The sequence below is a fragment of the Anolis sagrei genome, chromosome 3 (genome assembly GCF_037176765.1).
Source record: "Anolis sagrei isolate rAnoSag1 chromosome 3, rAnoSag1.mat, whole genome shotgun sequence".
In the NCBI taxonomy this organism is placed as follows: Eukaryota; Metazoa; Chordata; class Lepidosauria; order Squamata; family Dactyloidae; genus Anolis; species Anolis sagrei.
Window position 1 is genome coordinate 265,757,636 of NC_090023.1, and position 27,030 is coordinate 265,784,665.

The following is a 27,030-nucleotide window of genomic DNA, read 5'->3' on the forward strand; positions in this document are numbered from 1 at the left end:
ACAGATGGCTTGTTCTCTCAACCAATGTTGTATATACTGGCATTTCCTAGATTCGGTTTCCAGCCTCAGCACACTGGGCCCTTTGCCCATCTCTTGTCCTTTGCATTTTTGAGCCATAAAAGCAACACTGGAAAGAAAGACACCTCCCATTAGCACGTAATGGAATGTTTGCACTGCCCAGCTGCTGTCTTGCTGGCCTGGACACCAAAACCCAAGTCCTCTGCTGTATCGTAGCCAGTGATTGCAATTCTGAGCCAACAATTTTGACCTGTGCTGTATGGGAAAATCACATTGAGTGCATTTGATCCTACTCGTAAATCTCTGTTTGTACGAGGGTTGAATGAAAAGTAATGCCTCCACTTTCGTTACTTGGGTTTGGAGGGGAATATTTCAATAAATCAAACACAGAAATAATCCTTAGAATGTGCTCTTTAACTACCACTATACAAAAGCTGACTGGCACAACCTGGGGATCACAACCAGACACAGTGAAGACATCTGCCCTTGCGCTATGCTACTCTGCTGCTGAGTATGCACGCCCAGTGTGGAACACATCTCACCACACTAAAACAGTAGGTGTGGCTCTTAATGAGACATGCCACATTATCACGGGGTGTCTGCGCCCTACACCACTGGAGAAATTACACTGCTTAGCCGGCATTGCACCACCTGACATCCGCCGGGAAGTAGCAGCCAATAGTGAAAGGACCAAGGCAGAGACATCTCCAGCTCATCCCTATTTGGGTATCAGCCAGCACGTCAACGACTTAAATCAAGAAATAGTTTTCTAAGATCTAGAGAGACACTCGCTGGAACTCCTCAGAAAGCGAGAGTCCAAAAGTGGCAGGCTCAAACCCAAAACTTCAATCAATGGCTGATACCAAATGAGAGACTCCCCCCTGGGCACACAGAAAACTGGGCGACTTGGAAGGCGCTGAACAGACTGCGCTCTGGCACCACAAGATGCAGAGCCAACCTTCAGAAATGGGGCTACAAAGTGGAATCCTCGACATGCGAGTGTGGAGAAGAGCAAACCACTGACCACCTGCTGCAATGCACCCTGAGCCCTGCCACATGCACAATGGAGGACCTTCTTGCGGCAACACCAGAGGCACTCCAAGTGGCCAGATACTGGTCAAAGGACATTTAATCAACTACCAAGCTTGCAAACTTTATGTTTTGTTTGTTTGTTTGTTAAAAAATGCAACGCAACTGTTTGGTCTGCTCCTGACACGATAGATAGATAGATAGATAGATAGATAGATAGATAGATAGATAGATAACTACCACTATTCACTTTTCCACATAATCATCAGACAATTGGATACATTTCTGCCAACGATGAACCAGTTTCCTGAAGCCATCACAGAAGAAGTCAACACTCTGTTTCCACAACCCACTGTGCACAGATCTTTCAATAGCCAAGCAAAGCAATAATGTGACCCACGTGTTCTTGTGAAATGCCAATTGTGCTTGAAATTTCTCTCTAATCTGTCAACCTTTTGCTTGTGAAACTCGGTGGTTGCTGTCACAGGACGTCCAACTCTTTGTTTGTCATGCAAGTCAGATGTTCCCACCTCAACATCTCTAAACTTACTCGCGCAATGACGCACAGTACTCACATCAACACAATCACCATAAACAGCTTGCATTCTCTGATGAATCTCCTTTGGAGTGACACCTTCTGGTGTCAAGAATTCAATGACTGCACGTTGCATAAGTCGCATTGACTGACAGTCTGTGCAGGGTTCCATACTTTGCACTTTAACAACACAACCATTCAATGCTAAGGCTTCCTGCCAAAATGGAACTGTAGAGGAGAGTCTACTGAACAAGCCAGTACCTGCTATTGATGTAGCCTAGAATTGCATTGGCTTTTTAGCGGCATCACACTGTTGTCTCTTGTTCTGAATTTCAGGAAATATATATGGGATGTCATTTATCTCCTGTGCAAAACCAACCCAGATTAGTAGGAGATGCATAGACCTTTACATCTCGGTGTAGTTTGCTGTCCAAGGTAGATAGGTTGGAGATGTCTTTTAGAATTGGAAAACAGAGTTAACTTTTAGTAGCAAAAGAAGGAAAACAGTTGTTTTGTTCTCCTGGATGGGATGAAGGGACACTGGATGCCTTTTCTCCTAAATCCAAGGCCTCAGATGCATCTGCAACTATCCATCTGGCTTGAGACATTATTGGCTGTTTGATAGAGGTTGAAGCAGGTGGATAAAAGGCAGGCATAATTAAACCAAAAGCAGGTGAATAAAAATAGGCATGATTTCCCCACCTCTCCATTTTCCTGGCTTTGCTGGGAGGGGGGCTTTGGCCAGGAGCCAGCAACATCTTCCGCATAGACGTTGGAGGCGGAGATGAAAAGACGGGGCTGTGCGTCCAGAGTAATAGCATTTACTCGCCAGGTTGACGTTACCCCGGCACACGCTGATCAAATGCACTTGTCCCCAGCCGTGAAGGCAAATGCCAGGAGTGAAGGATGTAAATGCATTAGCTTGCCCTAATCACTCATTTGCCCGACTGACATGAGTACACGCACATATATAGAGTGAGCATAGAAGGAGCCGGAGATTGTGACGAAAGGAGAGGAGGCAGCGACAGGTTTTTCTTTTGTTGCTTCATTAACTGAGAGATAATTTCAACCGGAATGACCCAGTTGGCCCACGCCTTTCTGTCAAAATACAAGTACCCTTGATACAAGAAGGAGATGTACTCTTTAGTACTCCTCTGCCTCCAAAGGACAGGCCTGGCTTTGGGATATTACTTTGCAGGAGAGTACATTTGGCTGCAAGTTAGAAGAAATTTGCCATCAAATAATTTATTTATCGTGTCATCAGCAACCAGACATTTGTATTACATTTTTAACAAAAACAAACAGACAGACAGACAGAACACAGAATTTGCAAGCTTGGTAGTTGATTAAACTCCAAGCTGGCCACTTGGAGTGCCTCTGGTGTTGCCGCAAGAAGGTCCTCCATTGTGCACGTAGCAGGGCTCAGGTTGCATTGCAGCAGGTGGTCAGTCGTTTGCTCTTCTCCACACTCGCATGTCGTGGATTCCACTTTGTGGCCCCATTTCTTAAGGTTGGCTCTGCATCTTGTGGTGCCAGAGCACAATCTGTTCAGCGCCTTCCAAGTCGCCCAGTCCTCTGTGTGCCCAGGGGGGAATCTCTTATTTGATATCAGCCATTGATTGAGGTTCTGGGTTTGAGCCTGCCACTTTTGGACTCTCGCTTGCTGAGGTGTTCCAGCGAATGTCTCTGTAGATCTTAGAAAACTATTTCTTGATTTAAGTTGTGCTGGCTGATACCCAAACAAGGGGTGAGCTGGAGATGTCACTGCCTTGGTCCTTTCACTATTGGTTGCTACTTCCCGGCGGATGTCAGGTGGTGCAATACCGGCTAGACAGTTTAATCTCTCCAGTGGTGTAGGGCGCAGACACCCCGTGATAATGTGGCATGTCTCATTAAGAGCCACATCCACTGTTTTAAGGTGGTGAGATGTGTTCCACACCAGGCATGCATACTCAGCAACAGAGTAGCAAAGTGCAAGGGCAGATGTCCTCATTGTGTCTGCCATCAAATAATGAAACTAGTTATCTAGGGATAGGAGGGGGTCTCTTTCTATTTGGTGGTCTTCGTGCAGAGACTGTACAGCCACCTGTTAGGAGTTTTGCAAGTCAGAATCTGTAAAAGTTCCTTTTCTTCTATCAGAGCTCTGAGAAGGTCCCATACAGCGTTGCCCGTGGCTATATATGCTAAGGAATTCTGCAAATCATAGTCCCCAAAAGGCAACTTTTCCAAGCTGTGCTACAGCTCTGGAGTGTATGCAGAGGGCCAAGTTCCAATTCTAGGATTCTAAGGACATGAAAAGGGACACAAGAGATTAGTTCACAAGCCCAGTTGACCACTTCAATTTCCATCTTGATCTCCAGAAGCAGCATGCAGAAGGAATTGTTTTCTCTATGCTTCTGATGCCTTACTTACTTAGGCAATCCCTCATTGCCCGAGTAGGATAATCCTTCAGGGTGGGTCCGTAGGTGACTGTGGATCTGCATCGTCTCCCACAGTGAGGGCATTGGTTTCCAGGTGGAAGGTGGTCCTGGTCAGGGTTGGCTTCACGTGCCTTCCTCTTGGATCGTTTCTCTCTTTTGCCCTCCATTCGTGCCTCTTCAAATTCTGCAGCATTGCTGGTCACAGCTGACCTCTAGCTGGAGTGCTCACAGGCCAGGGCTTCCCAGTTCTCAGTGTCTATGCCAGAGATTTTAAGGTTGACTTTGAGCCCATCTTTAAATCTTTTTTCCTGCCCACCAACATTCCATTTTCCATTCTTGTGTTCAGAGTAGAGCAACTGCTTTGGGAGACAGTAGTCAGTCATCCGGACAACGTGGCCCGTCCAGCAGAGTTGATGGCGGAGGACCATTGCTTCGATGCTGGTGGTCTTTGCTTCCTCCAGAAAACTGACATTTGTCCGCTTGTGTTCCCAAGAGATTTGCAGGATTTTCTGGAGGCAGCTCTGATGGAATCATTCCAGGAGTTGCATGTGACGTCTGTAGACAGTCCACGTTTTGCAGGCATAGAGCAGGGTTGAGAGGACAATAGCTTTATAGACAAGCACCTTGGTCTCTTCACTTGATCTTAGCCAAAAGGCCGAGAAGCAATCTCCCTACGGATGTCCCGGTCCTCGAAACACTCTCTGCTTCATTTGGAAAAATGCTGCACTCTCAGAGCTCAGGTTGTGTTGTATTTCGGTGTCAATGTTAACTTTGGTGGAGAGGTGGCTGCCAAGGTAGCGGAAATGGTCAACATTTTCTAATGTTACACCATGAAGCTGTATCTCAAGGGATTGGCTGGTGACTGCTGGAACAGCACTTTGGTTTTCTCAATATTCAATGACAAGCCGAGCTTCTCGCTTTTGATGCCACTGATATCTGGTACTCAGGCATAAACTGTCTTTCTATGGGAGTCTCCTGTTAGCTACCATGCTCAACGACCATTGATGGACTTTTCCCCTTCCTTCATGGACATGTAAAATCCCTTTGGAATGTCATTTCAGGGTGAATCTACAGTGTTGAATGAATACAATTTGAGTTGTAGTATAAAAAGGTCTTTAACCTTGTGTGCCAAAGAGCGCTGATACCTCACCAAGCAATCATGTCCAACTTCCTGCCATGCAGGAATACACAATCAAAACATTATTGACAGATGTCCATTTGTTCTCTGTTTAAAAACACCTCATTCCCTGTTTGGTCTAATTCTCAGAAATAGTTTATACCCTTCTATTACTACATTTCGACCATAACATTCATCCCACCAGGTTTCAGTGATACCCAATATATCATATTTGCTTTGTGGTGTCAATAGTGCATCTTGATTATTTTCCATGCTCTGTTCATTAATGTAGAGCAGTGGTTCTCAACTTGTAGGTCCCCAGGTGTTTTGGCCTTCAACTTCCAGAAATCCTAACAGCTGATAAACTGGCTGGGACTTCTGGGAGTTGTAGCCAAAACACCTGGGGACCCACAGGTTGAGAACCACTGATGTAGAGGCATCTCAGACCTCATTCATTGGTCATTCCCCCCAGCTACCTATTTATGATTTTTCTCCCTCCCAGTGTTGGACTCTTGTATTATTGCTCTATTACAGTCAGGACATTATCTCTGGCACCTGTCTTCAAAAATATTGTCTCCCTTCCCCGCTTAACTCAGTTTATAGCCCTCCTGATCAGATTTCTGAGACTCATAGCAAAAACATTCCTGCCAACTGCTGTGACGTACGGAAAATGACTTGCCTGAAGTCCATCTTCATAAACCCACAAACCATGGTCCGAGAAGTCAAATTGTTCCTGGCAGCACCATCTGGAGAGCCAGTTGTTCCCCTCCACCAGCCTTCTCTCCCTTCCTGGGCTTCGTCTTTCAACTGAGAGGAAAGGGCAATCTGTTCATCAAGGTCCTCCAGCTTTCTACCCAAAGCCTCATCATCCATTCCAATGTGTTGAAGGCTACACCTTGCAGCATCATTGGTTCCCAAATGATTCTCACTGTCAGATCTTGATGGGTATTGTTTTCCTCTGGTACAGCTTGGATTTTTTGGCCCAGGAAGCCAGCACATCTATTAGTCAACCAAACCCTCTCAGCTGGGAGTCTTCTGGCACATTTCTCATCAGGGCCCATTTAATGCTTTTGATAGATAGATCAGATAGATGATTTTGAACTGTGGTGTTGGAGGAAAGTTCTGAGAGTGCCTTGGACTGCGAGAAGATCCAACCAGTCCATCCTCCAGGAAATAAAGCCCGGCTGCTCATTGAAGGGAAGGAGACTAGAGACAAAGTTGAAGTACTTTGGCCACATCATGAGGAGACAGTAAAGCCTAGAGAAGACAATTATGCTGGGGAAAGTGGAAGGTAAAAGGAAGAGGGGCCGACCAAGGGCAAGATGGATGGATGGCATCCTTGAAGTGACTGGACTGACCTTGAAGGAGCTGGGGGTGGTGACGGCCAACAGGGAGCTCTGGCGTGGGCTGGTCCATGAGGTCACGAAGAGTCAGAGATGACTGAACGAATGAACAACAAATCCTCCAAAGTCATCAGCACATCCTCTGAGGATGGTCCTTCTCCTTCTACATGTCACATTCCCCCAAATGTCTTCCTCCCATGTTTGGAAATGACCCCCTCCTCAGAGATATCTCTTGTGTGCTTCTCATCCAGGATATTCTGCTCCACTCTTTCCAAGAAACCTTCATGCTCCCCGATATCCTGGAGATTAGTTCATTGGCCTCAAGTTGTTGTCCACCAACTTGCACTTGCTGTAGGCACAGCTACCCACATCCTCCAGCAAGAACTCAGACATAGCACAGCTGTTGCAGGTGAATCCACAAGCTCCCCAACCATTCCTATTGAATCATCCTGAACAGGCATTGAAACAAAACTCTGGCTCTGTGCTTCAAAACTACCCAGCTAAACATCTACACAAAATACCTGTTGGCTTTGAAAGTACATATGCATACACACACAACAGTTTTCAGATTCTTGTGTATGTGGTGTCTGTGTTGGTCACAAAGGCCTTTTCTTACCCCCAGAGTCTCAGGCTCCTTGTCTTCTCTTAGTGATTATCTACAAGGGCTAAACTAAACAAGGAAATTGAAATGCAGGATGTATTGTCAAATGCTTTTACGGCCAGAATCACTGGAGTGTTGCGTGGTATGGCCTCGTTCTAGAAGCATTTTCTCCTGATGTTTCACCTCTGGATGTTTCACTTTGGACCATGCTCTGACCTACAAGAAGCACTGCCTGAACATCAAGCAAAAAGTGGGCGCTAGAAACAACATCATACGAAAGCTGACTGGCACAACCTGGGGATCACAACCAGACACTGTGAAGACATCTGCCCTTGCGCTATGCTACTCTGCTGCTGAGTATGCATGCCCAGTGTAGAACACATCTCACCATGCTAAAACAGTAGATGTGGCTCTTAATGAGACATGCCGCATTATCACAGGGTGTCTGCGCCCCACACCACTGGAGAAATTACACTGCTTAGCCGGTATTGCACCACCTGACATCCGCCGGGAAGTAGCAGCCAATACTGAAAGGACCAAGGCAGAGACATTTCCAGCTCATCCCCTGTTTGGGTATCAGCCAAATCAAGACATAGTTTTCTTAGATCTACAGGGACACTCGCTGGAACACCCCAGCAAGCGAGAGTCCAAAAGTGGCAGGCCCAAACCCAGCACCTCAATCCATGGGTGGTACCAGATGAGAGACTCCCCCCTGGGCACTCAGAAGACTGGGCGACTTGGAAGGCGCTGAACAGACTGCGCTCTGGCACCACGAGATGCAGAGCCAATCTTAAGAAATGGGGCTACAGGGTGGAATCCTCGGCATGTGAGTGCGGAGAAGAACAAACCACGGACCACCTGCTGCAATGCACCCTGAGCCCTGCCACATGCACAATGGAGGACCTTCTTGCGGCAACACCAGAGGCACTCCAAGTGGCCAGATACTGGTCAAAGGACATTTAACCAACTACCAAATTTGCAAAATCTGTGTCTGTTTTTTTCTTTTTCTTTTTAATCTGTGTGTTTGTTTTGCTCTGTTAGAATTGTAATACAATGGTATGGTTGCTGATGACACGATAAATAAAACCTCTGAAAATGCCAGCCACAGATGCAGGCAAAATGTCAGGAGAAAATGTTGCTAGATCATGGCCATACAGCCCAGAAACCACACAACACTCCACAAATGCAGGATGTTCCTGAAACTTTTTCCAAACAGTAACCATGGAGGTATTGATCCAATTTGGGTCCCCATGTGTATAGTTCGGCTTATACACAGCTGTGCGGAACTTGCTTGTTTACTCCTGCTTCCCCATCCACTGCTTCCCCATAAGGGCATTGTAAATAAATGTTGTTGTTGTGTTGACCTATCTTGATTGAGCACAGGGGAACAACACTATGTCAATGTTAAATATCAAGCGGAGATGAGTGTCAGCCTAAAATACCTCTGGGCTCAAGTACATTGAATTGTTCTGCCTATCTTACTGCTTGTCAAGCCGTCAAAAGCCTGAGAACGTGGGCATGTTGAAGAGTGGGTCTCCTCCTTGACCTTCAATGATAGCCTTATGCTTCTTTTCTTCCCAGGTCCGTAAGTATCTGCTGATGCTGGACATCCGCAAGGAGCACGTCAAGTTTTGGCGCCCCCAAGTGCTGTTGATGGTACGGAATCCACGAACCTCCCTGCAGCTCATCAGCTTCATCAATGACCTGAAGAAGAGTGGGTTGTACATTCTTGGCCATGTGGAGCTGGACACCTTGGGTAAGGGACATCAGAGTCAAGGAGAGACTAGCAGGGCCAATGGTGGACCAGCTTGAGGTGGGCAGAAGGATACTTGGCAAAAAGAACAGTGACCCACCATATCTTGAGCTGCTTTCTGTTCTTCAGGGCAGGTCCATAACAGGACAACCCAGAGTTGTGTTTGGGATAAGGCAGTGTGTCACTTTGAGTTTCCACTTGCTCCTCCTTCCATCAGGTATGATTATTATATCAAGTTGCATTGGAGGACCTAGAGATTCCAAGAGAGAGAACTTTTCTAGGCATTTGTGTTCCTCCATTGTGATTCAGTGGTCAACATCACTGAAGGACCTACATATTCCTAGAGAAAGAGACATGTTCTTTCAGTTAAAAAAAGTATTTTTAAATTAATGGCTTTTCCATTTTTTAGAGGGATCATCATCCCTATGATAGAGGAGATACTGGATTGTTGTAGGTTTTTCGAGCTGTATTGCTATATTCTAGAAACATTCTCTCCTGGCGTGTGAAAAAGATCTTAGAGTCCTCGTGGACAACAAGTTAAACATGAGCCAACAGTGTGATGGGATTTTGGCCTGCATTAATAGGAGCATAGTGTCTAGATCTAGGGAAGTAATGCTACCCCTCTATTCTGCTCTGGTTAGACCACACCTGGAATATTGTGTCCAATTCTGGGCACCACAATTCAAGAGAAATATTGACAAGCTGGAATGTGTCCAGAAGAGGGCGACTCAAATGATCAAGGGTCTGGAGAACAAGCCCTATGAGGAGCGGCTTAAGGAGCTGGGCATGTTTAGCCTGAAGAAGAGAAGGCTGAGAAGAGATATGATAGCCATGTATAAATATGTGAGAGGAAGCCACAGGGAGGAGGGAGCAAGCTTGTTGACTGCTTCCATGGAGACTAGGACGCAGAACAATGGCTTCAAACTACAAGAGAGGAGATTCCATCTGAACACGAGGAAGAACTTCCTGACTGTGAGAGCCGTTCAGCAGTGGAACTCTCTGCCCCGGAGTGTGGTGGAGGCTCCTTCTTTGGAAGCTTTTAAACAGGGACTGGGTGGCCATCTGTCAGGGGTGATTTGAATGCAATATTCCTGCTTCTTGGCAGAATGGAGTTGGACTGGATGGCCCATGAGGTCTCTTCCAACTCTTTGATTCTATGATTCTATGACATTTCATCTGGAACTATGGCAGGCATCTTCAGAGGTTGTGAGGTCTGTTGAAAACTAGGAAAATTGTGTTTATATATCTGTGGAATAATGTCCAGGGTGGGAGAAAAAACTCTTGTCTGATGGAGCTAGGTGGGAATGTTTCAATTGGCCACCTTGATTAGTATTTGATGGCCTGACAGTTTTAGATGTGGCTTCTTACTGGCACATACAGCCCAAAAAACCTACAACGGTCCAGTGATTCCAGCCATGAAAGCCTTCGCCAATACAGAGGAGATACTATTGTACTACCTCACGGATGTGGGAGAAACTGGCTGTGTGTCCATGATACCACTGCGGTGTTTGCCTCATGGTGGAAACCAGGGTTTGGATCCCTTTGGCCATAGAAACCCACTTGGTGACCTTGGGCAAGTTGCAACTCCTCAACCTCAGAAGAAGGCAAATGCAATCGATGGTCTTTAAAGAAATCTTGCCAAGAAAATTATTATTATTATTATTATTATTATTATTATTATTAAACTTTATTTGTACCCCGCTAGCATCTCCCGAAGGACTCGATGCGGCTTACAAAGGCCAAGGCCTCAAACAACAACAACAGACAATAACAATACAATGCAAGCAAATTAAAAACATAAGCAATAACTACAACAAAACATTACACTATTACGCAATAAAACCAGGGCCGGGCCAAGGGTACAGGTTAAAAAAGTGCTAGGTGTGAGAGGTGATATGTTGGGATTCTGGGCAAGTGCAATGTGCAGAGAGTCTTTAGCTCGAATAAAGTGCTTCTGGGATGTAGTGCTGGAGGTTATCCTATTTAGGAAAGGCACATCGGAATAGCCAGGTCTTCAAGTTCTTCCTAAAGACTGCCAACGTGGGTGCTAGTCTAATGTCTTTGGGGAGGGTGTTCCAAAGTCGGGGGGCAACCACAGAGAAGGCCCTGTCCCTCATCCCCACCAAACGAGCCTGCAACGCAGGTGGAATCGTGAGCAGGGCCTCTCCGGATGAACAGAGGGAGCGCGTGGGTTCATAAACAGAGATGCGGTCACGCAGGTAGGCAGGTCCCAAACCGTTTAGGGCTTTGTAGGTAAGCACCTGCACCTTAAATTGGGCTCGGTAGGTAAATGGCAGCCAATGGAGCTCCTTAAACAGGAGGGTTGACCTCTCTCTGTAAGGGGCGCCAGTTAACATCCTGGCCGCCGCCCGTTGAACCAGTTGGAATTTCCGAGCCGTTTTCAAGGGCAGCCCCACGTAGAGCGCATTACAGTAATCCAACCTAGAGGTGACCAAGGCCTGGACCACCCCGGCCAAATCAGCCTTTGCGAGGTACGTTTGCAGTTGGCGCACGAGTCTTAATTGTGCGAAAGCCCTCCCGGACACCGCTGACGCCTGAGCCTCAAGCGTAAGTGATGAATCCAAGAGGATTCCCAAGCTGCGGACCTGTGGCTTCAGGGGAAGTGTAACCCTGTCCACCCTATACCCCATAATAGGGTTTACCATAAAGCTGCCATAAGCTAGGAATGACTTCAAGGTACTCAACAACAGCTCTGCACCAGGCTGTCTGAAAGTGGGCAATGGTATGGTGCAAGATGCTTGTGGGTGAGAAATTGGATCCCCTTCATAAAGAGGCTTCTTGCAGGTTTTTACAATGGCCTTTGAGTCTCATCTTTGGCCTTGGTTTCATTGCATGAGTGAAGACACTTGCTCACAACCACAGTTGTATTCACCTGAAAGCATTTCCAGGTGCAGAGCAGTATACACCCCTTTTTTGCAGACCAAGCAGTCACTTTAGCCTGACTCCCTTTGTGCTGCAAATTGATTCCTCAGCTGCTTTTGTAAAGGCCAGAAAGGGACCCCTCCCTCAGCCATTCTGGTTTCCATAGTGACTAATGGAATTTTTGTCCCTCCCTGAAAACTGGAGGGGGGGGATGTATCAAGAGGGGGATTGTTAATTTCATTTTTCAAGACTGGGATAGAAGGGGATAGATCAGATCCAAAGGACTGTGCAACTCTGGAACAAGGGCAAAGCAGGGTAGAAACGAGGAATTGTTCCTTAGGCTGAATAATTGAGGTCTTCATGTTGGGAGGAGAAGCAGGACATGAACTCCGAATCAGTGGGGAAAACCATTATGAATGGATTCATATGAGAATGGTCTATCTAATCCAGTATGCTGTTCACACAGTGGTCAACCAGGTGCCACCAGCAGGACATGAGGTCAAGAGGACCCTCCATGTCATGTTCCTCAACAACATAGTTCATCTCTGATCAGGAACTCCAAAATCCATCAAAACCTGAAACTGTCCACATGAGTGACTGAGAAAGTGACACCCTTGATTATTCAATGTGTACAAACTTTGTTTCATGCACAAAATTATGAAAATTTAGTACATGCAATTACCTGAAATGACTTTTGTGTTTAGAATTGGATCCCATCTCAGTATTGCCTCATAATATATGTATATACTAGCGGCCCCCTGCCACACATTGCTGTGGCCCAATCTGGTGATCTGGAAAATAAAGTAATGAGAAAGTATTGGTTTCTAATATATGTAATTCCTTTATGCTTGCGGGTAAAGAGTATTTCTTGCTGTTTCTTTGTCAGTGTTGATGTGGAGATTGTCTGGTTTGCCTACTCTGGAACATGCAACATATAATTGTCCTTCTTTAGGGGTCCCTTTCAAATCTATGCTACTATCTCTCTTTGTGTGTGTGTATGTGAATCATATATATCTATATCTATGGCTGGATGGCTCTTTGTCAGGAGGGCTTTCATTACGTTTTCTTGCCCTGGTGACGGGAGTTGAACTGGTTGGCCTTAAGTATGGGGGTTCTGTATGGGAAGTTTGCCCCAATTCTGTCGGTAGGGTTTCAAATGCTCTTTGATTGTAGGTGAACTATAAACCCCAGTAACTACAACTCCCAAATGTCAAGGTCTATTTCCCCCAAACTCCCATCTGTTTTCATATTTGGGCATATGGAATATTCATGCCAAGTTTGGTCCAGATTCATCATTGTTTGAGTCCACAATGCTCTCTGGATGTGGGTGAACTATAATTCCCAAACTCAAGGTCATTGTTCACCAAACCATTCCAGTTTTTTTCTGTTGGTCATGGGAGTTTGGTGTGCCAAGTTTGGTTCAATTCCATCATTGGTGGAGTTCAGAATTCTCTTTGATTGTAGGTAAACTATAAATCTCAGCAACGACAACTCCCAAATGACGAAATCATAATTTTTGAGTAATGGTCACTCCTTATAGTGTGAGACATTTTGCTGCCAAATTTGGTGTGATTTTGTTCATTGGTTCTTTTGTTTTTAAGGTACTCATTATGCACAGAGCATTTTTTATATATAGATTTTGTTATATTTTATTTATTTATTTATTTTCTATTTCACAATACAGCCAGCCTTCCACATTTCATTGGTGGAGTTCAGAATTCTCTTTGATTATAGGTGAACTATAAATCCCAGCAACTACAACTCCCAAATGACAAAATCAATTTTTTTGAGTGATGGTCACTCGTTGGCTTGATAGGTGTGTCCAAATTTGGTGTCAATTTGTCCAGTGATTTTGGAGTTCTGTTAATCCCACAAACGAACATTACATTTTTATTTATATAGATATGTTGTTGTTGTTCATTCGTTCAGTCGTCTCCGACTCTTTGTGACCTCATGGACCAGCCCACGCCAGAGCTCCCTGTCAGCCGTCATCACCCCCAGCTCCTTCAAGGTCAGTCCAGTCACTTCAAGGATGCCATCCATCCATCTTGCCCTTGGTCGGCCCCTCTTCCTTTTTCCTTCCACTTTCCCCAGCATCATTGTCTTCTCTAGGCTTTGCTGTCTCCTCATGATGTGGCCAAAGGACTTGAACTTTGTCTCTAGTCTCCTTCCCTCCAATGAGCAGTCGGGCTTTATTTCCTGGAGGATGGACTGGTTGGATCTTCTCGCAGTCCAAGGCACTCTCAGAACTTTCCTCCAGCACCACAGTTCAAAAGCATCTCTCTTCCTTCGCTCAGCCTTCCCTAAGGTCCAGCTCTCACATCCGTAGGTGACTACAGGGAAGACCATGGCTTTGACTAGGCAATGGATCTTGGTTGCCAGTCTGATGTCTCTACTCTTTACTTTTTTATCGAGACTGGACATTGCTCTCCTCCCAAGAAGTAAGCGTCTTCTGATTTCCTGGCCACAGTCTGCATCTGCAGTCATCTTTGGGCCTAGAAATACGAAGTCTGTAACGGCCTCCACGTTTTCTCCCACTATTTTCAAGTTGTCAATCATTCTTGTTGCCATAATCTTGGTTTTTTTGATGTTTAGCTGCAACCCAGCTTTTGCGCTTTCTTCTTTCACCTTGATTAGAAGGCTCCTCAGCTCCTCCTCGCTTTCGGCCATCAGGTATTTTGGAATACCTGGGCTTACATATACATATATGCATAGAATCATAGAATCATAGAATCAAAGAGTTGGAAGAGACCTCATGGGCCATCCAGTCCAACCCCATTCTGCCAAGAAGCAGGAATATTGCATTCAAATCACCCCTGACAGATGGCCATCCAGCCTCTGTTTAAAAGCTTCCAAAGAAGGAGCCTCCACCACACTCCGGGGCAGAGAGTTCCACTGCTGAACGGCTCTCACAGTCAGGAAGTTCTTCCTCATGTTCAGATGGAATCTCCTCTCTTGTAGTTTGAAGCCATTGCTCCGCGTCCTAGTCTACAGGGAAGCAGAAAACAAGCTTGCTCCCTCCTCCCTGTGGCTTCCTCTCACATATTTATACATGGCTATCATATCCCCTCTCAGCCTTCTCTTCTTCAGGCTAAACATGCCCAGCTCCTTAAGCCGCTCCTCATAGGGCTTGTTCTCCAGACCTTTTATCATTTTAGTCACTCTCCTCTATAAATATAGATATCTATAGATATAGATATATGCGTATATGTATATGTAAGCCCAGGTATTCCAAAATCTGCAAAAATCCAAAATGCATCTAGGCCCAAACATTTTGAATAATGGATCCATAGATCTAAGAGGTTATTTCTTCAACCGATTTGGGGACCTTCATTGTGAATTCGGAAATGTCCTGGGTATAGCAAGACTCAAGCCTAACATCTACATCAACTTAACTGGCTGAGTCCACTAGGTTTGGACAGCAAATAAGTGATCTAAGGTAAATTTGGGGGTGACAACTCCTACAATCCACCCAACCAGAGTTCTGGGAGTTGTGGTTCAAAAAGGTAACAACTCCAAGCTCTGCTTTTAGGGCACTCTGTTGTAAACAGAACAGAAGTGATCCAAATCTTAAAGCAGAGGACTCACATCTGGTTTGCAACATGGGTGATGGATTCATGGCATTCCATCTGTCATCAAGCTATCAACGGAGGGGAGTTGCAGTCTAATTCCTGGAGTGGGTCACATGTTCCCGAACCGTGATTTGCAGGCGGCTTTGCATCTGCAACTCAGAGGCTGATTTATTGAAATATTCCTGTCCCCTCCTCTATCGCGAAATCTCAGAGTGGCACACAATTAAAACAGTGTAAACAGTTTAAAGCAATTGCAGATAAAAGCAACATAATAAGTCACATCGGATGACAGCACATTAAATAAATCATCAGCTTAAAACAACAGAAAGGGCGAAAACAGTTAATAACGTGAACATGTACATTTTAAAAATGAATAAGATGGAGTCCCAAGGCTTTAATAGAAGTCAGGCACCCAAAAGCAATCCGTGTTGGCACCAGCCAGGTCCCCAAAAGAAGGGGATGATGCTTGCCATAGATGCAGGCGAAACGTCAGGAGAGAATGCCTCTAGAACATGGCCATATAGCCCGAAAAAACCTACAACAACCTCACACTGGAGGACCTAGAGCAGTGGTTCTCAACTTTCCTAATGTCGTGACTCCTTAATACAGTTCCTCATGTTGTGGTGACCTCCCAACCATAACATTATTTTGGTTGCTACTTCATAACTTTAGTTTTGCTACTGTTATGAATCGTAAGGTAACTATATACTATGCAGGATGTATTTTCATTCATTGGGTCAAATTTGGCACAAATACCCGATATGCCCAAATTTGAATACTGGAGGGTTTGGGAGGGTTGATTTTGTCATTTAAGAGTTGTAGTTGCTGGGATTTATAGTTCACCTGCAATCAAAGATCAGTCTGAACTCCACCAATGATGGAATTGAACCAAATTTGGCACATAGAACTCCCGTGACCAACAGAAAATACTGGAAGGGTTTGGTGGACATTGACCTTGAGTTTTGGAGTTGTAGTTCATCTCCATCCAGAGAGCACTGGAGACTCAAACAATGATGGATCTGGACCAAACTTGACACAAATACTCAATATGCCCAAGTGTGAACACTGGTGGAGTTTGAGGAAAATAGACCATGACATTTGGGAGTTGCAGTTGCTGGGATTTATAGTTCACCTACAATCACAGAGCATTCTGAACCCCACCAATGATAGAATTGGGCCAAACCTCCCACACAGAACCCCAATGTGGGCCACAACAACGCGTGGCAGGGGACGGCTAGTAGGTATATAAACTTCACTTGCCTAGTTTCCAACAGACCTCACAACCTCTGAGAACGCCTGCCATAGATGTGGGTGAAATGTCAGGAGAAAATGCTTCTGGAACATGGCCAGACAGCCAAGAAAACTCACAGCAACCCAGTGATTCCGGCCATGAAAGCTTTTGACAACACTTTGTACATTTTCTGCCTAAGTGTAGCTGGGCACATTTCTCAGCGTTCCTGAGTTCTTAGGTCTGCTGACTCTTCGTGCTTTGCAAAGTAAACTGAAGGTAACAGCCAAGTTGACCTATTCTTTCTCTTCTCAGACTCCCTGCCTGCTGACCCTCTTGCGGACCGGTCAGACTCCTGGCTGCAACTTGTGGACAGGCTGAACATCAAAGCTTTCGTCAACCTGACGCTCTCTGATTCGGTGCGGCATGGCACCCAGCAGCTGCTCTTCATCTCTGGCTTGGGTGAGTAGCCTTCTAGCATGAACCATAGATCTAGGGTTTTTTAAGGGGGAACCATAAAGGGTGTACCTGGCAGAGAAGACAAAAGACCCTGTAAAACTACAGCTCCCATGATTCCGTGGCATGGGGTCATAACAGTTATAGTAAGAGTCAAACTGCATTAATTCTACAGTGTAGATGTACCCTTATACAGTCACAGAGCCCAGGCCAACACTTCTCTGCCTGGTTTCCTTTGCTGGAATCAGTTCTAGCCCAGAGAAGGGAGACCATATTAGGTGGAATTATCACTCTATTTTTTGATCTATGCTGTTTTAGGATCTCTTCAATCCAAAACCTTTTTGCAGGTTTAATTTTTGCAGGTTTGATTAGTCACAGATTTATTGTCGAAGGCTTTCATGGCCGGAAGTAGCTATGGGGAGCCCTCTCATCCCGGTTATAGCTGATTTTTACATGGAACACTTTGAAAAACAAGCCCTGGAAACAGCAACACAAAAGCCCACGATATGGTTCAGATATGTGGATGACACTTTCACCATTTGGAGCCAGGGAGAAGAAGAACTCAACAGGTTCCTGTTGTGCATCCACCCAAACATCCAATTAACAATGAAAAAAGAAAATGAAGGAAGACTGCCTTTTCTAGATGTCCTAGTCATCCGCAAACCAGATCAACAATTGGGTCACACCGTCTACAGAAAACCCACACACACAGATAGATATCTACATAAAAACTCCAACCATCACCCAAGTCCAAAAAGAAGCACCATTAAAGCCTTGGCAGACCGTGCAAAAGGAATCTGCGAAGCCCACCTCCTCCAAGATGAACTGAACCACCTCAACTGGGCTCTCCAGGCCAATGGAGACTCCACCTCAGACATCAGAAGAGCTGCAAGACAACCGAGAAGAAGCCACGAGAGTCAAGACGAAGATCCACCCAGAGGAAAAGTGTTCTTGCCATACATCAAGGGAACCACTGACCGCAGAGGGAAGCTGATGAGGAAACACAACATGCAAACTATCTACAGACTCATCAAGAAAATCCAACAAATGCTCTGTTCAGCAAAGGACAAGAGGGATCCTCTCACCTCTGCAGGAGTCTCCCGTGTACCATGCAGCTGTGGACAAGTCTACAGAGGGACCACCAAATGCAACATTGCCCAAACACGAATCAAGGAACATGAAAGGCGATGCAGACTACTTAACCAGAGAAGTCAGCCAGAGCAGAGCACCTGAGGAACCAACCTGGATACAGCATATAATTTGAGAACACAGAAATGTTGGGCCACTCCAACAACCACCATGTCAGACTACACAGAGAAGCCACTGAAATACACAAGCATATGGACAATTTCAACAGAAAGGAGGAAACCATGGAAATGAACAAAAACTGGCTACCAGTATTAAAAAAACTCTAAAATTACGACAGCAAAACAGCAGAGAGGAAACAACCAGGCACATCTTAACACCTCTCAACAAAAGATTCCCCCAGGCTTAGCCTGGCCTTCAAATGCTAATGAAGGTGGTCAGTTGAAACATTCACACCTAGCTCCAGCAGAGAAGAGCTCTTTGCCCCACCCTAGTCATTCCACAGATATATAAACCCATTTTCCTAATTCCAACAGACCTCACTACCTCTGAGGATGCTTGCCATAGATGCAGGTGAAACGTCAGGAGAAAATGCCTCTAGAAAATGGCAATTTACCCCGAAAAAACCCACAAGAACCTAATCTGGAACATCTAATCACCTCTCAACAAAAGATTGCTCCAGGCACTGCCAGGCCATCAAATGCTAATCAGGGTGGTCAGTTGAAACATTCATCCCTAGCTCCAACAGACAAGAGTCCTTTGTCACACCCTGGTCATTCCACAGATATATAAATCCTTTTTCCTAGTTCCAACAGACCTCACTACCTCTGAGGATGCTTGCCACAGATGCAGGCGAAACGTCAGGAGAGAATGCCTCTAGACCATGGCCATATAGCCTGAAAAAACCTACAACAACCCAGTCACAGATCTGATTAATATAGTTGCTATGCTGTGGAAGCCAGGAAGATATAGTTTGGTGAGGCACTGGCAGAGAAGGTGAGAGACCTTGTAAAACTACAACTCCCATAACTGCACAGCATTGGGACGTAGAAGTGAAAGTGGTGTCAAACTGCATTAATTCTACAGTGTAGATGCGCTGCCTGAGATTTGAGAGACTGATATTCATCCTGGATTGTGGGTCTAGAAATATGAATGCTGCACAGGGAGGGGGAAACTTGAAAAATTTGGAGGGAGACATTTGTTTTTATAGTTTTTCCTTCCCAAAAAAGAATAGATTATGGAATATTTTATTTCAGAATGGTGATTAAACTATTTAAGGTGCTTATATATCTCTACGTATCCCAAATGATGTCTAAATACTATATATTAGGTATGCTTTCGGGTAAGTCTACCTACATTATCTCACATCATTGTCATTCCAGATCTTCGTTTCCTTTTTTTGCTGTTCTTTTTATGGAAATGAGTGCTTTATGTCTGCTCTGCTTCATGGAAGACTACAGGAGACTAAATAATTTCCTTTATTAATATGGATAGGCTTTTTCGTTTTTGTTGGCTTGTCTGCCTGCTCTTCACTAGCACAAAATGATAGCGGTTCCTTAGATTTCAAGTGTTCCTTGCTGCTGAGCAACTTGTAGCACCATTTGAGCCAAGAAACAAAACAAAAAAAAACCTTAAAAAGTAAATTCAATATGCAATTATAATCAGAGTAAACTGTACTTATAATATATCAGCCATGATACTTTTATGCAAAGCCAATTACACATTATCGCTTTCATGTTCCTGAAATAACAAAGCATCTTTCAATATGGTGTCAATATGGCATCTTGGTATCTGATGGGGTTTGGTGTCAGGATGCCCCGTGGATACCAAAATCCATAGGTGTTGTTGTTGTTCATTCGTTCCGTCGTCTCCGACTCTTCGTGACCTCATGGACCAGTCCACGCCAGAGCTCCCTGTCGGCCGTTACCACCCCCAGCTCCCTCAAGGTCAGTCCAGTCACTTCAAGGATGCCATCCATCCATCTTGCCCTTGGTCGGCCCCTCTTCCTTTTGCCTTCCACTTTCCCCAGCATCATTGTCTTCTCTAGGCTTTCCTGTCTCCTCATGATGTGACCAAAGTACTTCAACTTTGTCTCTAGTATCTTTCCCTCCAGTGAGCAGTCGGGCTTTATTTCCTGGAGGATGGACTGGTTGGATCTTCTCGCAGTCCAAGGCCCTCTCAGCACTTTCCTCCAACACCACAGCTCAAAAGCATCGATCTTCCTTCGCTCAGCCTTCCCTAAGGTCCAGCTCTCACATCCGTAGGTGACTACAGGGAATACCATGGCTTTGACTAGGCGGATCTTTGTTGCCAGTCTGATGTCTCTACTCTTTATTATTTTATCGAGATTGGACATTGCTCTCCTCCCAAGAAGTAAGCGTCTTCTCATTTCCTGGCCACAGTCTGCATCTGCAGTAATCTTTGCACCTAGAAATACAAAGTCTGTCACGGCCTCCACGGTTTCTCCCTCTATTTTCCAGTTGTCAATCATTCTTGTTGCCATAATCTTGGTTTTTTTGACGTTTAGCTGCAACCCGGCTTTTGTGCTTTCTTCTTTCACCTTGATTAGAAGGCTCCTCAGCTCCTCCTCGCTTTCGGCCATCAGAGTGGTGTCATCTGCATATCTGAGGTTGTTAATGTTTCTTCCAGCCATTTTCACCCCAGCTTTGCATTCATCCAGCCCCGCACATCCTCGCATGATGTGTTCTGCATACAAGTTAAAAAGGTTGGGTGAGAGTATGCAGCCTTGCCGTACGCCTTCCCGATCTTGAACCAGTCTGTTGTTCCGTGGTCAGTTCTGACTGTTGCTACTTGGTCCTTGTACAGATTCCTCAGGAGAGAGGGAAGGGGGCTTGGGATGCCCATCCCACCAAGAACTTGTCACAATTTATTATGATCCATAGGTGCTCAAGTCCTATTCTATAAAATAGGGGAGTAAATTTATTTATTATTATCTATTTACTTACTTTATTTCTATACCGCTTTTCTCAGCCCTTAGGCGACTCAAAGCGGTTTACACAACAATGCAAAATATCACAAAACAGTATAATGCAATTAAAATAGATTATAACATCAACAATTAACAACAGTACACTGTAACACTGGAGCATTGCAGCACACCCAAATACCTGGGAGTCACTCTGGACCGTGCTCTGAACTACAAGAAGCACTGCCTGAACATCAAGCAAAAAGTGGGTGCTAGAAACAACATCATACGAAAGCTGACTGGCACAACCTGGGGATCACAACCAGACACAGTGAAGACATCTGCCCTTGCGCTATGCTACTCTGCTGCTGAGTATGCATGCCCAGTGTGGAACACATCTCACCACACTAAAACAGTAGATGTGGCTCTTAATGAGACATGCCGCATTATCACGGGGTGTCTGCGCCCTACACCACTGGAGAAATTACACTGCTTAGCCGGTATTGCACCACCTGACATCCGCCGGGAAGTAGCAGCCAATAGTGAAAGGACCAAGGCAGAGACATCTCCAGCTCATCCTCTGTTTGGGTATCAGCTAGCACATCAACGACTTAAATCAAGACATAATTTTCTTAGATCTACAGAGACCCTCGCTGGAACACCCCAGCAAGCGAGAGTCCAAAAGTGGCAGGCCCAAACCCAGCACCTCAATCCATGGGTGATACCAGATGAGAGACTCCCCCCTGGGCACTCAGAAGACTGGGCGACTTGGAAGGCGCTGAACAGACTGCGCTCTGGCACCACAAGATGCAGAGCCAGTCTTAAGAAATGGGGCTGCAGGGTGGAATCCATGGCATGCGAGTGCGGAGCAGAACAAACCACTGACCACCTGCTGCAATGCACCCTGAGCCCTACCACATACACCAGGGAGGACTTTCTTGCGGCAACACCAGAGGCACTCCAAGTGGCCAAATACTGGTCAAAGGACATTTAACCAACTACCAAGTTTGCAAAATCTGTGTGTGTTTTTTTTTCTTTTTAATCTGTGTGTTTGTTTTGTTCTGTTAGAATTGTAATACAATGGTATGGTTGCTGATGACACGATAAATAAATAAACAGTATAACAATCATAACGCATCAACAATAATAATCAGAATCCACTCTCATTATCCATTGTTCCGTATTCCTATGTTCAATTTCACTGTTTAGTCAAACGCTTGTTCGAATAGCCAGGTCTTCACCTTCCTCCGAAACGCCAACAGCGAGGGGGCCGATCTGATGTCTGCAGGACATTCAGCCGAGGGGCCACCACTGAGAAGGCCCTGTCTCTCGTCCCCGCCAGGTGGTGTCCATTATATAAAATGGCAATGTTAAAGCTTGCTTTTTTCATGTGTTCAAGCTGGGGATGATTGAATCTTTGGATGTAGAATCCATGATATAGAGGGCCTGCTGTATTGCATTTTTTTTAAAAAAATTCTAAACCTTCTTAATAGAGAAGCATGTTGCTTTTCTCTTCATGGCATCCCATTTCCATACATTTTACTTCCCTAATTTTGTCTGGAAAACACTGGTGGACAAGGAATCCAAATGGTCCAATTGGTAGATGTTCCAGACTTCACTATTTCGATGTCTTGGACAGAATGGTCAATTTATTTATTTATCGTGTCAGGCAACCGAACAGTTGTATTACATTTCTGACAGAATAAACAAACAAACATACAAAAGACACAGAGTTTGCAAGCTTGGTAGTTGATTAAATGTCCTTTGACCAGTATCTGGCCACTTGGAGTGCCTCTGGTGTTGCCGCAAGGAGGTCCTCCATGGTGCATGTAGCAGGGCTCAGGTTGCATTGCCGCAGGTGGTCTGTAGTTTGCTCTTCTCCACACTCGCATGTCATGGATTCCACTTTGTAACCCCATTCCTTAAGGTTTGCTCTGCATCTCGTGGTGCCAGAGCGCAGTCTGTTCAGCGCCTTCCAAGTCGCCCAGTTTTCTGTGTGCCCAGGGGGGAGTCTCTCATTTGGTATCAGCCATTGATTGAGGCTCTGGGTTTGAGCCTGCCACTTTTGGACTTTGGCTTGCTGAGGTGTTCCTGTGAGTGTCTCTGTAGAACACCTCGCTTGCTGAGGTGGTCCAGCGAGTGTCTCTGTAGATCTTAGAAAACTATTTCTTGATTTAAGTCGTTGGCGTCAATGTTATGATGCAAAAAAAAAAAATAACATGGACCATGATGAATGGAGCTTCTGGGATTTCAAGATCAAATTCTCTGGAGGGTTAAAGTCTAAGCATGTGTTGAAGTGAGTAAACCGGGAGTTTGACACCAAATAAGGCAGATTTTGGTGTTTCCGAACCTGTAATACTTCTCAGTTACAATTTGCAAAGCTGCTGAATGCATCAGATATAACTTCAACTCCCAGAAGTCTCAACTGTCTGGGCCAGTGATCTGGGATTCTGGAATCTGAAGTCCAAAACACTTGGAAGACCGTGGTTTGGGAAATACAGTAAGCCTCTACATTCAGTGGGTTAGGGGCACAAGACACCTCCATGGAAAAATCATTGTCACAAACCTCAACCTTGTTTACAAATGGGGACTGAACAAAGAGTCCGAGTTCAAGTCAAAGAATACAGCTGAGAGACAGCAACATCAGGGAAACATACCAGGGAAGCTGATAGTCTGTTCCAAGGTCCAACACCGAATACCACAGAGTCTAGAGTCCAAAAGTACGTCCAAAAATCTTGGATCCAAGATGACCTTACTTACTTAGGCGATCCCTCGTAGTCCAAGGATGATGGTCCTCCAAGGTTGGTGTCCTGGTGGTGGATCCATAGGTGACTGTGGAGTCCTATTCTTGATGACCAACAGATTGAGGTCAAAGCTCCAAACACTGGCGTTGCTGCCAGCAACAAGATACTGCACTTGAGCTCCTTACATGCTAGGTTCTCAGGTGTTACCTATTGCTAGCTTGTTTCTCTGCTAACCTGAAGGACCTATGAAGGTGAAACCTTCTCTCTTTGCAGTCCACAAAAGCTGGGACACATAACCCTTCCTCTGCCTGCTCAGCTTGCTTGCCCTTAATCTGAGAAGTTCTGCTGGGTGCTATAGGCTCCAGTTGCAATGCTGGCCCTTCAACCAGTATCTTTTCCCCCTCGTCAGAGCAGTCCATGACAATCATGAATATAATTTTTTTATTTATGTTTGCCCGAGTAAAGATCTCTCTAGGTTCCTCAGCATGACTTTACGGTCAATTTCCACCAAATGTTTACTACTGAAATACAGTGGAGAACCTAGACATTTCTAAGGAGGTATTCTCTCTAGAACAGTGGTTCTCAACCGGTAGGTCCCCAGATGTTTTGGCCTTCAATTCCCAGAAATCTTAACAGCTGGTAAACTGGCTGGGATTTCTGGGAGTTGTAGGCCAAAACACCTGGGGAACCACAGGTTGAGAACCACTGCTCTAGGATCCCTAGGTCTTACAGCATGACTTTCTGGTCAACATAATGTATCAGATGGAAGTTGATCATAGTTTCACTGGAGAACCTAACCATTCCTATGGAGATGTTATTTCTAGGATCTCTAGAGCCTCTTTCATTACTATCTAGTCAACTTCTGAAGATGAAGACTGGGTGACTGTTGATCTTGGAGTTATACTTGAGGACCTAGAGATTCCTGGAGAGAATAAATTAGTTCTGCAAATAAGCAAATCCACACAAGTTAAGCCAGCAAATGTTGATGGTCAACAGTCATTATTGGAGAAATGTATCAACCAATCTTCTTCTGAAGGCTACATGTGGGCATCCTTCCAACACTTCCTTCCAAGTTCAATATTTATATTTATTTCTGCTTAACTCAACAGCTCTCTTTCATCTCTCTTTTTCTTATACAGGGGGCATGAGGCCCAACACCATTGCATTGGGTTTCTACGATGACACAGCCTCACAAGACTACCTGTCCCAACACCCAGCCTTTACCAGCAATGATGTGGCCTGGCAGAATTTTCCTCCAGTGTGGGCTGCTGGAACCCAGAAGCGTATCTCCTCCCACGAGTACGTCGGTATTATTGCTGATGCCGTGAAGATGCTCCGCAACGTTTTGCTGGCCCGCTCCTTTGAGGAACTAAAGCTGCCTCAGGCATCAGGGTGGCGATCCCAGACATTCATTGATGTCTGGCCAATCAACCTGCTGCGTCCAGATAGTGCCCGCTATGTGGACACCAGCAGCCTCTTCCTGCTGCAGATGGCCTGTGTCCTGGCCATGACCCGAGCATGGCGCCGTGCCCGCTTGCGTCTGTTCCTGTGCGTGGAGAGCGGTTCCCGGACTGGTGGCCAAGAGGACAAGCTGCGTCAGCTTCTGAAGGATTTGCGCATCCAGGCGGACATCCATACTGTTCTGTGGGACAATGTGGTTGCCCTCCATTGGCACAATCGGGAACAGGTTTCAGAGGGCCATATCACCAACTTCCCTGGCAATGCTGCCTGTGTTTCAAATGAGTACTTGAGTGCTGTCAACCAACTCATCCTCGAGCAGAGCTCTAGCCCCACTGTCCGTTTCCTCTACCTGCCTCGTCCCCCTGCTGATACCAACCTGTATCTCAGGTACTTGGAGCAACTTGAAGTCCTCACCCGTGGACTGGGCCCCACGCTACTGGTGCATGGGGTCAGTGCAGTGACCAGCACTGAACTGTAAGTCAGGGGACCAGGTTTTTGAGCACAGTTGGGCTAATGTTGGTTGACTTGCCCTCATGTCCACCATGGGCAAGAACTTGGTGACTCACAGAGCAGCAGAATGACATGATGTTCCTTGTAACCAAGGCTAAATCAGCTGAATATGCCTATGGGTCTCCTAATTCTGTTCACGTCATCTTCCCCTTTTTCCTCACTAAGTGGGTCTTTCTAGGACTCTGGAGAGTGGGAACTTTTCTGAGGCTGGCTTGGTGTCCACCAAAAGCCGTCCAAGACACCAAGTATTCGGTGTCTTTCCTTTGCACTGTTCTTTCTGCACTCTGGCAAAAACATTTCCTGCAGGTACTTGGAGTCAGTCAAGACTCCCACCCACTCCAACAGAGCCGGGACATAGCAAAGAAGAAGATTGCCTACCTGGACATCCTTCAACTTGGGCCTTGAGAGGAATGGAGGCTTTTTTGTATGTGTGTCAGTGGTCCTATGAAATTCAGAGACACTTCCTTTTGACACTAGTAGAGATGGGAGCAAAATTAAAGATGGCACTAAGGAATCTCTGAGCAGATTCTCTATGCTGGCATTGGTGTGTTAATACTATGGTAGTGTCCTTGAGGAAGGGAATTGTATGTAACTGCACGTGTGTGTGTCTGAACTGCACAACACATCAGATTCTGGGTTGATCACACTTAGGGATAAAGAACACTAGTTTGAAAGTCACACAGAAGACACCCTTTCACCATCATTCTCTGCATGTGATAACCACAACTACAATAAAGGCTTTCATTTATTATACCAGTGTTTCTCAACCTTCCTAATGCCGCGACCCCTTAATACAGTTCTTCATGTTGTGATGACCCTCAACCATAAAATTATTTTTGTTGCTACTTCACAACTGTAATTTTGCTACTGTTATGAATCATCATACAAATATCTGATATGCAGGATGTATTTGATACAAATACGTAATATGCCCAAATTTGAATACTGGTGGGGTTGTGGGGGAATAATTGATTTTGTTATTTGGGAGTTGTAGTGGCTGGGATTTATAGTTAACCTACAATCAAAGAGGATTGTGACCTCCACCATTGAGGGAATTGAACCAAACTTGGCACACAGAACTCCCGTGACCAACAGAAAATACTGGAATGTTTTGGTGGGCATTGACTTTGGTGGGCATTGACTTTGATGGGCATTGAGTTTTGGAGTTGTAGTTCACCTATATCCAGAGAGCACTGTGGACTCAAACGATGATGGATCTGGACTAAACTTGGTACAGATACTCAATATGCTCACATGTGAACACTAGTGGAGTTTGGGGAAAAGAGGCCTTGACATTTGGGAGCTGTAGTTGCTTGAATTTATAGTTCACCTACAATCAAAGTGCTCC

The 27,030-nt window shown here is 45.3% G+C and overlaps 1 protein-coding gene across 1 annotated transcript in view; it reads left to right on the forward strand.

The window, feature by feature from the left end:
- The window catches only part of LOC132770403 (solute carrier family 12 member 9-like), a 188,382-nt gene extending 161,949 nt beyond the window's left edge, over nucleotides 1-26,433 (forward strand). The window contains exons 11-13 of the mRNA XM_060767328.2: nucleotides 8,645-8,819; nucleotides 16,815-16,961; nucleotides 24,851-26,433. Coding sequence (XP_060623311.2) covers nucleotides 8,645-8,819; nucleotides 16,815-16,961; nucleotides 24,851-25,650 — 1,122 coding nt within the window. The 3' untranslated portion in view covers nucleotides 25,651-26,433. The remainder of the gene's footprint in view (nucleotides 1-8,644; nucleotides 8,820-16,814; nucleotides 16,962-24,850) is intronic.
- The last annotated feature ends 597 nt before the right edge of the window (nucleotides 26,434-27,030 follow it).